Source organism: Anoplolepis gracilipes, chromosome 13 (genome assembly GCF_047496725.1).
Source record: "Anoplolepis gracilipes chromosome 13, ASM4749672v1, whole genome shotgun sequence".
Lineage (NCBI taxonomy): Eukaryota > Metazoa > Arthropoda > Insecta > Hymenoptera > Formicidae > Anoplolepis > Anoplolepis gracilipes.
In genome coordinates, this window is record NC_132982.1 from 288,061 (window position 1) to 305,440 (window position 17,380).

Below are 17,380 nucleotides of genomic sequence, written 5' to 3' on the forward strand. Positions count from 1 at the left end.
ATTCTACTATTCAATAGATCACAGTTTTGCGCCTGCAAAAATATAATTTGAAACGTCTATTTTATGCAATATCTCCTGACGACCTTATAGGCAAAATTTCGTAAACTTACCCCTAATAGGTTCCGAAATACTTCCATTTGTTTATAAGACGTCAGCCATCTTGATTTTACTGGTCCATCCTAAGAAGACCGGATCAATTCCATTGTAATAGACTCGAACCGACGATAATCAGTCCCTAATCTCGATTCTCCAAATCTTTCCCTATAATAGTTAATTAAATAAATTAATTATATGAATTATAAAATTCCTTATTAACAAGTTATGATAATACCTAATACTCACTACTGAATAATAGAGACGATATCTTACTTTAAAGTCACCCTATATACATCTCTTGTATACCGGGTGTCAAAAAATCATTACTCGTTAAATTTTAAAATTCAAATATCTATAATATTCCCAACACTTACATGCTAAAGACATATAAATCTTATCCTTATCTCTTTTAATTAGCTCCAAATAAATTAAGAATAAATGAGACCTCAAACAACTGATACTGAAATTCAACAAGACACCTTTGTTGACCCTGAAATTATATTGGAGACCTTAATCCAATTTATAGAAAAAAATAAAGAAAATATTATTTACAATTTAGATAACATTATTAAAGAATTTTTAAATCAAGCTTCTATTATGATAATCCCAGATCAGTAAAAAAATCTCCTGATTTATTAGTTCTTAGATCACACTAATCCTGCTCTCGGCGAAGCCCTGGGTATAGCCGATTTAGACAGATTACCCAAAAACTTAAATAGAGAGCAACCCTGTTATTGACACCTCGGTAGATGATAACAGTGGGTTACTGCACGTGACAATAGACACATATATACAACTCCTACAACTTTCGGACTATAATTATGCCGAAGTTATTCAGTGTAAAGTGGAAATATCACGAACAATTTATCACTGTGGAGTGCACTCGCATATCTCTGTTGTTTACAATGGAAGAGCAGATTATGTGCACGAAACAGGATACACTCAATGCCTACGGATGTTTCAAGGCGGAACTCTAACCCTGGAAGCAGGAAGTCTCCTCACAGGCTTAAAGGTCAACCAGACTACGTATCGCAGCCTTACCATGGCCGGCCGAATACAAAACGACGGAGCCTGCAAAGGAACTCAATACTCCGATCCTTATGGAACCTGGGACGACGTTGTAGTCCAAGCTGTCGCCCAGATTACTCTCAAGTCTTCGTATGTACCTGTAAAATTAAATTCAGGAAAAATACGACTAAGATCTGGAACGATCTGTACACTCGCTGACACCTTCTGTCTCGACTCCGACGACGGATACACGTACTGGAAACCTATGCCTACGTCATCCTGCGACTTCAATATGACGTCCTTTACGAGGGTCCAGCAACCAAAATGATAACCAATATCAATGAATCAACGTCTGCAGTTATCTACAGTTTAACAACTGAAGATATTACTTTAGCTCTTACAAAAACCAAGGAACAACCACTATGTGGATGTACTCTCCTTCGTACAGAGCACCCGAAATTCTTCATTCTGGAAACTAAAAAGGGAGATACATTCGCTAGTCGAAGTACTATCCCAATCAACAATCTAGATATTTTCACATATATGAACTCCAAGTTCATATACGTGGAAAAACACATACGACACCAGATGACATCTTTATATTACAACGTTATGCAGCAAAAATGTGAACTAGAAAGATAAGTTATAACAAACGCTTTGTCTTTCGCTACTCTTCAACCCGATAATTTCGCTTATCGACTCATAAAAGGACCTAGATACATGGCTGTCACCACCGGAGAAGCCGTTCAAATAATCAAATGTATTCCAGTCGACGTTACAGTAAGAAAGACTGAAGAATGTTACACAGAACTATCCGTCATAGTACGCAATAGTTCATACTTTCTCACCCCAAAATCAAGAATCATTACTAAAATTGGTAATGAAAAAGAATGTAGTTACGAACTACCCACTCTTTATCGAATTGAAAACACATGGGTTTAATTCACTCCGAAACTTCAGGTACGACAGTTACCTCCTCCGCAATTACGACCAATGGCATCCTTGTCATGGGAATACTTGACGCCTGGACCATTGGCTATCAGCGGAATCTATTCCGAAGTAGATATAGAAAAACTAAGGGATCATATCATGTTCCCTGCAGAAAAACCAGCCTTGTTGAATGCAGTCGCTAGAGGATTAACCGGACATTCCGTAAATCCTGACACTCTCTCCATGTATAATTTACTGGACGAAGAATCGCTCAACAAAATAGTCGAAGGTACCGTCTCCCGCGTATGGAAGGGATACCTAAATTTCGGCTCTGCAACCGCTGGAATTGTTGGAATATTAATGATAATCTGACTAATAAAATTCATCATCGATATCACAATCCACGGGATACGCTCTTCATACAGTCTATGGATGCAGTGTACATCTGATCGGAGCCCTATGGAGCTCACTCACCTACTGCTACATCTCGCTCGCGGACCAGTCGACAGACATGGAAACCATGAAGACGGCAACGATACACCAACACCCCCATCCGCACCACCTAATTCAATAGAGGACCCTGTAACCCGACAGCTACCTGCAGTTGCCCGAGACAGTGATCCTGACACATCGACAACCGTAAATATAACTGATTCCAATTCTCAATTTTATATAAATCTAAGGAATCAATTGCAAGGCATAGAACAAATTCCTACGAAAACATCGGAATTCGTTCTCAAATAGGGAGGGAGGTGTGACGTCCCGTCATTTTTTCGAATCCAAAAATTTAATTTCTTATATAATATAATAATCACAGCCCAAAATTGCATAAGAATAATTATCTCTCTATTATTATTACTTGCTTATTACATATATAATCACGCTCTTATTAATTATATTTAAATATTCAATATTACATTATCAATTATATTATAAAATATTAAAGAATAATAAATAACAGTAGAAGTAGATTACCGTATAGCATATAACGGACTATACTTGCAAACTATAACTTATGAGACAAGAATCCGATAAAAAAAGCAATGCGAAATAATAACAATTCTTTTCCTTATTAAAATAAGTATTCTTGAACTTTAATTTAATTAAAACTTGCCTAAGAAGCCAAATGGAAGCATCAGGATAGATCCATCCTTTATTAAAGTCAACAGTAATAATGATGCATATATAAAATTTATTTAAATATATACAAGAATTTGAAGTTATTAATATTATCCTAATGGTTTCAATTGCCAATATCGATTCAACTTACACTATCGTTCGTTAGACATCGTTATGTCTCCAACAATATAGTTATTCGAAAATTTACGAAATTATTATTAACAATTAATTTTAATAACAAATGAAGGAGACGACCTAGCACTCTGAAACATAGCTAACGTGATCACTATTTCAAGTAGAGTAAAAAGAAATTAATCTGGTTCCAACTAGTAAAAACAAAATGGTGGACCTCTTATAAACAAATAAAAACTTCTCTTAAACTAATGCACGAAATAAAACGAAATTTGAACGGCATCATATACAAAGGCCCCTTTTTAAGACCGGAGTAATTGCACGTTGATTCGTTAGCCCAGTAAAAACAAAATGGCCGTCACTTTGTTTAAATTAATTCCGATTTTCATGAAACTTTCCATAAATGTTATACTTAAAGATTTATACACGATTTAGCTAGTTTCGAATTTCTAAGTCTAAAGATAAAAAATCCAAAATGGCGATTTTTAAAGTTGCTCCAAATCAGCTGAGACTTTACACATATCTTAGTTTTGTTACTTTAAGGCCAGTCAACATATTTTCGATCCTCTAAGTCCAAAAACAAAAAAGTTAAAAATGGCAGCCAAAAATTTTAAAATTGCCTAAAACGCATACCCTCAAAGTTTCAATTCATTTGGAAGTATACAACTAAAACCCCTTAATTGTTAGTTAAAAATTAATAATTTTACTCTTAAATATTATTTTTACCAATATTAAGAATGAGCACCACTGATAAGTACATAATTACAATAATGCACCTATGATATTATAATAAATAATTAAGTAACAAACTCTCTTTGCAACCATTAAGAAGCCGTAACTATATTAATACATATTAATAAATAATTAATAATGGATAAATTTAAATTTAATTCCAAAGTCACTAAATAATTTTAGAATGAGAACCACTGGCAACAATAATTGTTGCAAACAGAAAAGGGCTTAAATAAAAATTATAACACATTATATCATAATCGAGAGTCTTAATATATAATTATTATATAAAATAATTATATATATTAAATAATTAAATATTTCATTAAATAATTTATTAGCATTTATATATGAAAATTTTACGTTCATTAAGATCTTTACAATTTTTACTAAAACTCTCCATTATAAAATAATGTAAAAATCGAACAATGTATTATTTAAATATTATTAATATTATATTCTAGCGAAAATATTATTTTATAATAACCTTTATTCATTATAAAATTAACAAAAACCAAATTGTACTTATAAAAAGATCGATTGTTAATTAATTAATTAACATAGAAGCATAATTTATTAATTACAAAAATAATGAGAATATTAACCATATTCAATTTGACTAAAGGATATATATATATATATATATACATATTTTGATCTTTTTATAAATTTTAATATGTGAATAAGCTATGCGAATTTATATTATTTCTCTTATAATAGCACGGAATCCAAAATATCAAAATAATTAATCAATTCTTATATCAAAAGGTAGAGTAAAAATTCCTGATTTCATACATATATATATGTTCAGGAAATAATTAACAATTACTTCAATATAAGAAAAAGAAAATTAGAGTTATAAAAGAAATTTATATGTTAAAATATTATACGCTTATAACAAATGACCTTTGAATAACCTTCATTATACTACAAGAAAATTAAATATTGGAATAATTATTTGATTTTTATATCAAAATGTAAAGCAAAAATTCCTGAATCGATACATATATATATATATATATATATATGTTTATAAAATTATTAACGGTTTCCCTGCAATTAATTAAAGAAAATTAGCGTTATAAAAGAATTCATGTATTAAATATTATAAGCCTTAGTGCAAGGAAAGTATCAAGTTTCATCTTGCACCTGCGTCATCTTGAAAGATTGTTTAAACGGCGGCATCTCTTTGTAAGCCGCCGCGCTCAATACCGAAAATTACCTCTGCATATACTGAAGGAGCCCACAAGCTCGAGATCCCCGATCCCCGCGGCCCACATTCAATCTGAATATAAGGCGCGTCCGCGGACGACCAGAGCATTCAGTCGGAAATTTTCAAGAGAACAACTACAAGGAAGAACTATTCAGTCGGAAATTTTCAAGCAAGCAACAACAAGAAAAGGAGAACTATTCAGTCGGAAATTTTTGAACAAGTAACATCAAGCAAAAACCATTCAGTCGGAAATTTTCAAGAGAACAACAACTAGAAGAACTATTCAGTCGGAAATTTTCAAGAGAGCTACAACAAGAAAGGAAGAGCCATCCAGTAACTACTAATCAGCAGTTAAATACTTGTAAGTAAAATTGTACTAAGGATTATACTGAATAAAGACTTATAAACTTTTCAATCTTCGAACTTAGAAATATTTTCCCACTCTTCGAACTTAGAATATTTTCACACTTAGAAATATTTTATGATCTTCGTACTTAGAATATTTTCATACATGTTAATACTTATACTATTTTATGCCGCTGAATCCATTGAATCTTATACTTATATTATTTCACTGACTCTTTTGATAGAATAATTCTGAGATAGAATTATTTCATAATACTTTAATTTTATAGATTCAATGTTACATTTTTACGATTAATACTTATATTTTATTTCGATACCGACACTTATATTATTTTATCTCTTATTTCATACTTGATAATATTTCGTCTTTCACTGATCTTTAATCGATACTTGTATTCCACACCCTTATCCTATATTACCTATTACCTTATAACATAATACTACCTCTTTTATTTTTCAGTCGTTATTTAATCTAATTTCAAATCATTACAGTTTACTTTAAATTATTTTATTGTTTGATATAATTCAATTGTTGAATTATTAAATTATTCCAACGATATCCTGTCATAAGATCACCTCTGTGCGTCACGTTCATTGCGCGATATTTGTCATGGTGTCATGGAGTTCCTAGAACTTCCTCAGCCTCTCGTTAGTGCCGAGTGAATTGTATTCTCACCACCAGACTATATCAAACATACAATAACAGGATTCAGCGTGCCTGCTTCCACCTGAACAATAAAAAGATGTCGTGTAAAGTAAGCTCCTACAGTGGCAGGTGCCATCGATACTGGCTTCTGAATCCGTTCACTGACTAACAGTGGCCTACGCCTTTCCTCATAGGGTCATCTTCCCTATTTGGAAAACAGAGTTTTATTGTAACACCGAGTGACAGTGATTTTTCTTTTTTTTTCTTAAATTTACTACAGCACGTATTTGTTAAATAATTGAATATTCGATTTATATTTATACGAGTTTATCCAACTCTTTCAAGATTAATTAAAGTCATTCGACTTGAATTATGCAGTGAGTTCAGATGCTGGATAAGGATACTCTCCAGGCCGCACGATCTCACGGCAGATTCAGTCTTATTAATTATCGATATTAAACCGGATTTGTGTGGTGAGTTCAGATGCTGGATAAGGATACTCTCCAGGCCGCACGATCTCACAACTCACAATCCCCGGTGATAGGTTCGATTTACGATTGCCGAAGCCAACCTCGTACATAGAGATTAGTGAAAGCAACCTAAACCGAAATAGAATAAATAACTGCAACAGAGTATTCAAGTCTTAAAATCTACCCAGTATACTCAGTTTATCAAATCAAATTTATACAGCAATATTAAACCGGATTTGTGCAAATAAGTTCAGATGCTGGATAAGGATACTCTCCAAGCCGCACGATCTTATGACACACGATCCCCGGTAATAAATTCAGCTTGACTGCCGATACGAATCTTATGCGAAGGATTCGTGGAAACAACATAAACTGAAATTGAGTATGCCAAAAACCCGACGTGCTGGTAGGAAACATATACTAAGGCGATTGAAAGCTCGTCTTCTTAAAGCTATAAACGACTGTCTTTCTAATTCCACAACCGATTCCGAACAAATTCCTCTTATCGAACCTTCCTCTTCCAATCAAGAATCTTCTTCTTATATTATAGATTGTAAAAACAATTACATACATCCTATCGATACCGATATAGGTCCCCGTCCTTTAATAATAAATCCTGCTACCATCGGAGAATTAATAAATAAAAGATTTATCGCCAATCCCTCTGACCTTAAATCATCTTGTAACAAAGAAAGTTAAGATATTTATAGATTTTGCAAAGCAACACGCCGCTATTCAGCTTGTAATCTGAAGGCGACGCGTCATTATTCAAACTCAGAATTGTTCCATCAACTTTATTCCGATTTTTTTCTTATTTTCAAATAGAATTCAATAATTTATTAATAGACAACCGTTTACTTAATTACGATTATACTTAACAACATTTTTCCAACAAAGTAAGTTCTTCATTAATTATTTTGTAACTATTCTTTATTTCTGAAGTCTTGTCAAGTACGCAGACTCTATAATATCACTCACAAGGAATATACACACAAGAATTATTATAACCATCTTTATTCTTTTTTTTCAACAAATATACAGGCTTATGTACTACTCATAATAAAAATATAATATTAATAAATCAATAAATACTTCATTTCACCTTGTGTCAATCCGTTTCTACCTGTACTGAAATAAAAGATCCTAGCTCTCGGCGTCCCTGGGTATAACCGGTGCATTGCAGGTTGCCCATAAAAATAGAGAGCACCCTTCGTTGGTCTTCTCCGAGGAAAGATCGACAAGGAACGTCACTGGACGTGACAGGAGAATATCGCTCATCCATGACTAAAACCAGGATGTCTTCTTGTAAAGACGGGGATGGTTGATTCCATTTGTACATTGAGAGATACCGTTGAAGATATCCTTTAGACCATAACTTCCAGAAACTATCAAACATTTGTCTTGAGAGTTGCCATCGAGATAAATGTGAAATTTTTACATTTTCGAGTGATGGTTTGAGGACTGTCGCCAAAGAGCTACCAATGAGAAAATGAGCCGGAGTGAGAACGTTCAAATCGTCAGGATCATCAGTGAGTGCGCAGAGTGGTCGAGAATTGAGTATGGCTTCAACCTGCGTTAGAAAGGTGGTCATCTTTTCGTAAGTTAATATTTGATTTCCTATTACTCTCCTCAGGTGGTATTTCACCGACTTCACTCCGGCTTCCCATTTTTCTCCGAAATGGGGTGTGACTGGAGGGATAAACTTCCATAGAGTGCCATCCTTTGATAATAATGAAAAAGGCGGTCGAGTTCCTTTGAACTTGAAAAAAACAAACTGGAGCTCCTTGTCAGCTCCCTTGAGGTTGATGCCGCAGTCACTAGTTAGAGTAGCACAATTACCTCTCCTTGACACAAATCGTTTATAGGCTGATATGAATGCTTCAGTCGAATAATCAGTAACCAATTCTACGTGAATAGCAAAGGTTGATAAATACACAAATAGGGCGATGTAACCTTTGTATGTTCTTGAATTTTTTCCTTTCCAGTTTTTCAAAATGATCGGTCCAGCATAATCAATGCCAGAGTGAAGGAAAGGACGAGATGGGGTTACTCTTTCCGCAGGTAGTTGTCTCATTATTTGATGAACTCGTCTTTGGCGATATTGAGCACACTATACATTTTAAAATAAAAGATCGAACAGGTGCTCGTCCTCCAATGATCCAGAACTCGCTTCTAATCAAAGAAAGAGTTAACTGGGTTCCTCCATGTAGCGTTTTAATGTGAGCATCTGAAATGATTAAGGAGGTTAGTGCAGAATTGCGAGGCAAAATTAATGGATGTTTTGAAATGCGGATTTTGAAAGGCAGATAAGGGTGCTGACTGAAGTCGACCGCCTACTCGTATAAGTCCTTGAGAATCAATCCATGGAGTAAGACGTAGAAGTTGATTTAATCGAGGAAGCAGTTGTTGATTAGAGATAAGTTTGATTTCCTATTGAAAAGCACATTGCTGAATTTCTTTTACCCAGTAGAGTTTGGCGTTTTCCAGTTCTTGAGTTGTGATCGGTTGATTTAATAGATTCGTTCGATTTCCTTTGAAACGAGATAAGGCGCGTGTACATAGAACAGTTATTCTTAATAATCGGTTAAGACTTGAATATTTATATAAATAATATTCCAGAGATTGGTGTTTGGACAATTAGTAACAAGTATTTGAATTGGTTTTTTTTCAAGGTTTTCTCGTTGATTCAACAATGTCGGTCCTTTCGGCCAAGTTGTAGATTTTTCAGAAAGCCAGAGAGGTCCTATCCACCATGAGGTTTGCTGAATGAGTTATGCGGGCGTTAATCCTCGAGTTCTACAGTCAGCAGGGTTTTGGTGTTTGGGGATAAATCTCCAGATTGCTTGAGGAAGTGTTTCGTGGATATGACAAACCCGATTGTGTACGAATTCCTTCCATCTTGAAGGATGACTATTAATCCAAGTGTGAACAATCGCGGAGTCTGTCCACATTACAACAGGAATTCGTTTTATGTTTAAAATGTTCAAAACTTTGGAGATTAGCCTGGTTAAGAGAGTAGCTGCCGTGAGTTCCAAGCGAAGAATGGTCATTTTCTTTAGTGGTGCGACCTTCGTCTTAGCACAAACTAAATGAGTATGATAATTATCTGCTTGCTTGGTTCTAATATAAACAGCAGCGCACATGGCTAGTTGCGATGCGTCACAAAATCCATGGATTTCGACATCCTGATGTTGTTTGAGCTTGATCCATCTGGGAAAAGAAAGTTTAGCTATATCATGGATATGTTCTTGAAAACAAGTCCATTTTCTTACAACTGGCGAAGGCAGCGGATCATCCTAACCAAGCTTGATTGCCCAGAGTTCTTGGATTAAAATCTTTGCTGTAATTATAACCGGAGCGAGAAAACCGAGCGGATCAAGTATTTTAGCAATTGTGGAGAGTATAATGCGTTTTGTTGTGCCTGATCGTTGAATAGAATTGTTGTAACTGAAAAGAATCGGTGACAGATTTCCAGCATAGACCCAAAATGGATACAGTTGTTGTTTCCTCAAACTTTATGGATGTAGGATTACCATGTGATTGAGCGAAATGGATTTGAGAATTCTTGTGTCATTATTCGTCCATTTTTGAAGCGGAAATCCGCCCGCCATGCACAAGGAAATGATTTGCTGGAGGATATCTCTAGTTTGCTCGACAGAATCAGCGCCTCCGAAAATATCGTCTACATACTTCCCTTGAGTAAGTGGAGAAATTGCGAGAGGAAACTGTCTCCCCTCATCTTCCACTAATTGAGCAATCGTTCGTAGGGCTAAATAGAGAGCACAAACTAAACCGTAGGTTACGATTGTTAACTGGTATGTTGAAATTTCGTGATTTTGATTCTTCCACGAATACGCTGATAGTTCCAATCTTCTTGGTGAACATTGATCTGTCGATACATCTTCTCTATATCGCATGAGAAGACATATCGAAATTGACGGAACCAGATGAGTACCTCAAAGACATCCGTTTGTAGTTTAGGTCCCGTATGAAGTAAGTCATTCAGTGAGATTCCGCTACTGGTTCGGCTTGATCCATTAAATACGACTCTAAGTTTCGTTGTTGAACTATTCTCCCTGAAAACTCCGCGAGGAGGAAGATAATAAGCCGATTTCGGTTTTGGTTGAGCAGGAGGAACTTGCACCATATGCCCAAAATTTTCGTAGGTTTGTAAAAATTCATAGTAAGCTTGAGCATAATCTTGATTGGTTGATAATTGATTAGATAATCGATGAAGCATCCGCATTGCCTTTAGGCGAGACTCTCCTAAAGAATTAATCGATTTTTTTAATGGTAAGCGAACCGTGTAGCGTCCTTGATTATCGCGGGAATGCATGGATTTAAAATATTGTTCGCACTCTTGATCCTCCTTAGATAATGATGATGAGGATGCCATTGGGATTTCATTAACTCGCCAGAATAGTTGAAGAACGTCATGAAGTTCTTTGTCAATCATGACGTGGTATCCGTGCAATTCATTCGGAGGATGATTGACTACAGGTCCAGAAATAATCCATTCAAACTTAATCAATTGTGCTATTGGGGAATTTTCGTCTTCTTTGATAAATCCGTTATCGATAATTTTATGGAAAACATTGGATCCTAAAATGATGTCAATAAAAGCTCCTGGAGATTTATAATTGTAATCCGCAAGAGTAATTCCGTCGAGGTGAGGCCAATGTATTTGTTTAAAGTTAATTGATGGAAGAGAGGAAGTCAACTTCGGAAGGATATATGCTGATACATTAATTTCGAAATTATTGCTATGAGATTGATTTAACTGTGAAGTGAGTTAGACCTTTGGTAGTGTTTGACCGTTGTGCGCCAATTCCAGTGAGAGGAATATTGGAGGATATTCTTGGGAGATGAAGCATTTGAACCAGCCGTTCCGTAACAAGAGATATTTCTGACTCTTGGTCGATAAGGTCACAAGCCTTGATGAATTCTCCATTCGATGATATTGCCAAAACCTGAGCGGTTGCAAGAAGAACACCTGAATTAGTTGATTGAGTTTGACATGATACTTGAAGGACGTGAGTTTTTAGCTGATGCCGAGGGTGTTGTCGAGGTTGAGTCAGAGGGAGGGTTTAGCGGCTTCCTTTTGATGGATTGTGGTATGGTGTTTTGACCACATTTCAGGCATCGCTTTGTTATGCGGTAGGCTGATGCTCGATGAGATCCGAGGTAGTTAAAGCAAAGATTATAATTTTTGAGGATTTCCTTTCTTTGTATTGCGGACAACTTGCTATGTAGTGATTGGAGGAGCACAACGTACACAAGCTAGGTTTTTTTGAATGTTTATCTTTTGATTTTCCCTGAAAGTGAGATTTAAATGATTGTTGGCCAGATGCTGTGTTTGACTTACCAGTTCGAGATTTTTCAAAAGCTTGAAGTGATAATAATCTCGTAATTAGGAAATCGCTGAACTGTGTCCACGTGGGGGGCTCTTTTGACGAGCCTAAGTGATGCTATCATGATTTCACGGATTCCGCATTCAAACGGTGTACCGCAATAAACACAAAAAAATCGTCCCAGTGATGTATCGGGCGTTTCAGTGTTTCAAGAGTGCAATGGATTTGCATGATGTTTGTGTAGAGTTGCTCCATCTCACTGGCGGACTCCTTTGTCATACGTTTTAATGTTAAAAGGGAGTGTAATGCGGAATTTACTAGGAGTCGTTTATTTTCATAAAAGGCAATCAGTGCTTCCCAGGCCTTTTGGAAATTCTCCGCAGTGAGAGTCGTATTTTTTAATAGATGGGCAGCGGATCCAATGAGACTTGTTTTAAGATATTGCAGTTTTTCTACGGCTGATAAAGTTGGGTTAGCGAGAATTAAAGAACTAAACAGATCCTTAAACGATAACCAATCTGAGGGAGTGCCGTTAAACTTTGGTATATCGATTCGAGGCAGTCGCGCATGATGAAAATATACAGGGATACTAGAAGTATGAGATGTAGACGGAATGTGATTGTTACTTACAGAGTCATGATCGAGCAAGGAATTCATTTTGTCGACTGCCACGAGGTAAGAATCGTATGTAGCTGAGAAAATATTGTCTGAGAAATAAATATGAGTTTTTATTTGAACTGTCATTAGAAGTGAGTTTCGTAATTGAGAGATTAATCGCATCATGTATTAAGGAGAATTTTTCCCAATTCTCCTTGAGAGCTGACAATCGAGCATGTACGCGTTGAGACGTGATGTTTGATGTTGAGGATCCGACTTTCGTTAGATTATCCACTGAGTTTACGATAAAGTCTCGCAATGTGAGCTGTTGCTCGAGTCGGTTTTCAATGTGGTTGACTCTCATTTTGTTTTTTTACCGCCCGATATCCGGCTCGAAGGACCAAATATATAATGTAGAGTTATCAACGATAAACAAATGGTTAAAAGAATATATTTTAATAATCAAATACAAAATCAAGAGTGATTAAAACAATGAACATTAATACACTTTAAACGATATTACATTTATTCAAATATGTTAATCTAACTTAATTAATTAATGAATAAGTAACGTAAAACAAAATTATTATCGTAATGCTCTTAGAAAGCATAAGAAAAGAAAAGAATATTAATAAAACTATTCGCATATCACGTCTCCACGATACATCGAATTTTCTGTAGACTCGAACAAATATTATCTTAATAAAACTATTCGCATATCACGTCTCCTTGATACATCGAATTTTCTGTAGACTCGAACAAATATTATCTCAAAGTGACGTCTTACAGAAATCTCGAATGATCTTTGAAAATATCAGTATGGTCTAGAAAATATAAAAGAAAAAAGTATGAGAGGGTGTCCGTCAGATAAAAATTCAGCAGGCGTAGCCTGACCTGGGAGAGACTATTACATAACCTGCGGTCGAACAAACCCTGAATTTGCCAAATGAAAGAAAGTCTTTAAATGGGCTTTTCGTAAAAATCGCCTAAAGCGTCCTTTAGGCGATCGAGATCTTTCCAGCCAAGAATGAATATCCTCTATAGGATTCCAGAGATTTGCTGCGCAGCTTTTCGAGATATCGTCAAAAAGATATATACGTATCCGAGAAAAGGATCAAGCGGAAGAGGAAGCAAGAGAGAGAGAGCTTTTATTGAAAAAAGAGGAAATCGACTCAAAGCGCCTCGATTCAACAAGCGCTAACACCATGGATACCACGCTTGACTCTTACCGGAGGAGGCGCGGAATTCAAACAACTTTAAAGTGGTGTTCTATGATTAAATATTATTTAATATCATTGAGTATTTTACACGTTACATCAATATAATAAAACTTGCAAATAAGTCAATGAACTCATTTTGAACTACTATTTGATTTTGATCATTTTCTTTTTTTTGCCACTTCTATCAATAAAATGTGCTGGATGGAATAGGAATATTAACGTGCCGCAGGTACTGCTTATAAGGTCCTCTTCGCATTCTCGAACGTTTTTTTGACATTCTCAAATGTTATTTTTATATAGAAATGTAATAGCAGAGAGAAGCCTGAGAGTAGTCATGTCCTCGATTTAGGTGCGACCTAGAGAGCCTCTAATAAGAGTCTCGCATATGATATCCAATTTTGATTGGTCCTCTATATCTGGGCAATTCCCGCTCACATTTGAATCATATTAACCTTACTATTAGCATAAACATTATATTTCAGTAACATAAATAAAAAATAAATGTTTTAGAACTAAATTTTATAATCTTTTTATGTTAAACATCAAAATAATATATATAATAAAAAACTGTTTATATTTAATTTTTAGTAATTAAATAAAATCCTTAATTAAATTGAAGGTAAATATTGACAATAACGGACCCAGCCCCGATCACTTTGACCTTGACATATGTTGTCAAGAACACTCTCTTGACTGACCCGCAGAAGGTTTTAGCCGTCGCTCGTTATTTATTAAAAAGTTATTAATAAAAAAAGTATAGAAAATATAGCAACTATTTTGAATATTAAGAGAGATAAACAAGTAATATTGATATAAAACTGATACATATATGAACAAAAATAAATTTGGAGCAGTGAATCGTTGCTATATAGAAGTTTTTTATTATAAATACAAAATTTTCTTTACTTTAATACAAACACAAAGAATTAAATATAATTAGTTTCATAACACACACACACACACACACACGGAGGGGTGCAAGGATGGCCTCCGGCCCTCCCCCTCCCGCACCCACCCCGTCCACCACGCTTCTCGTATAAGGTTGCAAACCCAAGTGAACTTTGCTTTGTCTTGCAACATACATTGCACGTACGTTGCACGTACGTTACAAGATAAAGCAAAGTTCACTTGGGTTTGCAATTTTCTACGCGAAGCGAGGTGGATGCGGGAAGGAGAGGACGGGAGGCCCCCCTTGCACCCCACCCCCCGTGCGTGCATGCGTGCGTGTGTGTGTGGCCACAGCAAAAAAGTGAGTTAAGTGTACTTGTCGATCATATAGTATGCGGACACAATGTATCCTTGCTAATGTAAATACAGAGACGATTCATACGAAAACATAAACACGCAGATATCACGAGATATATTTCTCAGTTATTTTTCTATATAATAACATATGTACTATAATAAATATATTTCATTATATATGTTTGCTTTTCTGATTATTTATATTTGTATAATTTTTAAAACTTTTTTGTTAATAACTTTTTAATAAAAAACGAGCGACGGCTAAAATCTTCTGAAGATTACTCAGGAAGGTGATCTTGACAACATATATCAAGGTCAAGGTGATTAAAACTGGGTCCGTTATTGTCAATATTTACCAAATTTAATCCTTATTAATTGCAACAAAATAAAATAAAAATAAAAAAATGAACATATAAAGCATGAAATAATAAATTGCTTTATTTTCATGAGAAAACAAACTGTTATCACAAGCATTATAAAAACCTAAAATATATAATATTTGTGTATCTCATGAGAAAACATAAACTACTATCACAAATATTATAATATATATTTAAAAATATATATATTATCAAAAAATAATAAAATAAAATTATAAAAAAAATAAAAAAAAAATAAATAATAATAAAATTAATATTATCACAAAAATAAAATATCATCAAATATATCACTAAAATACAGCATGCATTGTCATAGATTTACTATCATATCCCTTTCTGCATACAATTCTTTTTTTATTATAAATTTTTAATCTCTAAACTATAAATCTTTTTATAATTTTAGAATATAAATTATGACAATTTAAAATATAACTATCATTAATAACTTTTATAAATTGAGCATTTAGATACAATGTCCAATTAAGATTTATTAATTTATTTTGAAAATCTTTAAAAAAAGTAGAGTAATAACGAAACATTTGTTCCAATTTTACAAATACTTTAAATGTTTCAACGTTAACAAAATATAAGGAATGTGTTTTATAACATTTTAGATGTACAAACTTTGTAAATGAAAAATTTAATGGAGTTGACGACTTTACTGACAATAAGTAAAACAATTATGTACCATTTTCCAATTTTCGCAATAGTTAATGAGATATTAATTATAAGAGATCAGCCAATCGGCACCCGACAGGAGCGCGTGGCTCGAAGAAGCCTTCCACTGTTACTTGATACTAGGCGCGCCGACGATGTGTCTATGTGACTGTGTGTGACTCTTCAGGTTATCAATGTAGAACGTTCCTCCCACCGCTTCGTCGGCGCGCCTAGTATCAAGTAACAGTGGGAGGCTTCTTCGTGCCACGCGCTCCTGCCGGGCGCCGATTGGCTGATCTCTTATAATTAATATCTCATTAACTATTGCGAAAATTGCAAAATGGTAAATAATTTTTTTACTCAGTTTAACCTACTCTATACTCATACACCTGACGGGTGGGGAGTCTATTGACCACGTCGTCAATTGGCCAGTTTAAAATGAAGCTCTCTGATTGATTAATCGTTGCTGATGACCACGTCGTCAATTGGCCAGTTTAAAATGAAGCTCTCTGATTGATTAATCGTTGCTGATGACTCTAAGCATTGGTCGATATAAGTGGCTGTGGTCAATCGTGACGTGGTCAAACGGGACGCTCCCCACCTGACGGATGGTTCAAATTATGGGACACCCTGTATATGTATATACAGAGTGTCCCGAAAATACCAGTAAATATTTTAATGGCAGGTTCTTTAGAACATTTTAAGACGAAAAGTTTAATACAAAAATGTCGAGGCTACAATAGTTTTCAAACTAAGAGCAATTATATTTCATGAATGATAGGGCTGAGATTTCGCAATCTCAGGTATGGAAAAATAATAAGTGATAACATAATATTTATAATATCGTGAAAAGAGCGCTATTTATAGGAGCACTTTTTATCACTTGTTATTTTGCCGCACCTGAGAGCGCGAAATCTCAGCCCTATCATTTGTGAAATATAATTGCTTTCAGTTTGAAAACTATTGTAGCCTCGACATTTTTGTATTAAACTTTGCGTCTTAAAATATTCTAAAGAACCTGCCATTAAAATATTTACTGGCATTTTTGGGACACCCTGTATATATATGTATACATGTAGATGTAATAGATACAAACTAAAAAACAAGAAATTAATATTAATTAGGTAAGAAATTTATATTAATTAATAGAACTGACAAGTTTTTCTATTATTTTATTGACATGGAAATGAAAGAAAAAAATATATCCTACATTGAACA

At 34.6% G+C, this 17,380-nt stretch overlaps 1 protein-coding gene across 1 annotated transcript; it reads right to left on the reverse strand.

Annotated features, from left to right (window-relative positions):
• Window positions 1-7,820: 7,820 nt before the first annotated feature.
• LOC140672716 (uncharacterized) lies at window positions 7,821-8,786 on the reverse strand. Its single transcript, XM_072905101.1, has one exon. The coding sequence runs from the start codon at window positions 8,784-8,786 to the stop codon at window positions 7,821-7,823; it is 966 nt and encodes a 321-aa protein (XP_072761202.1).
• Window positions 8,787-17,380: the final 8,594 nt, after the last annotated feature.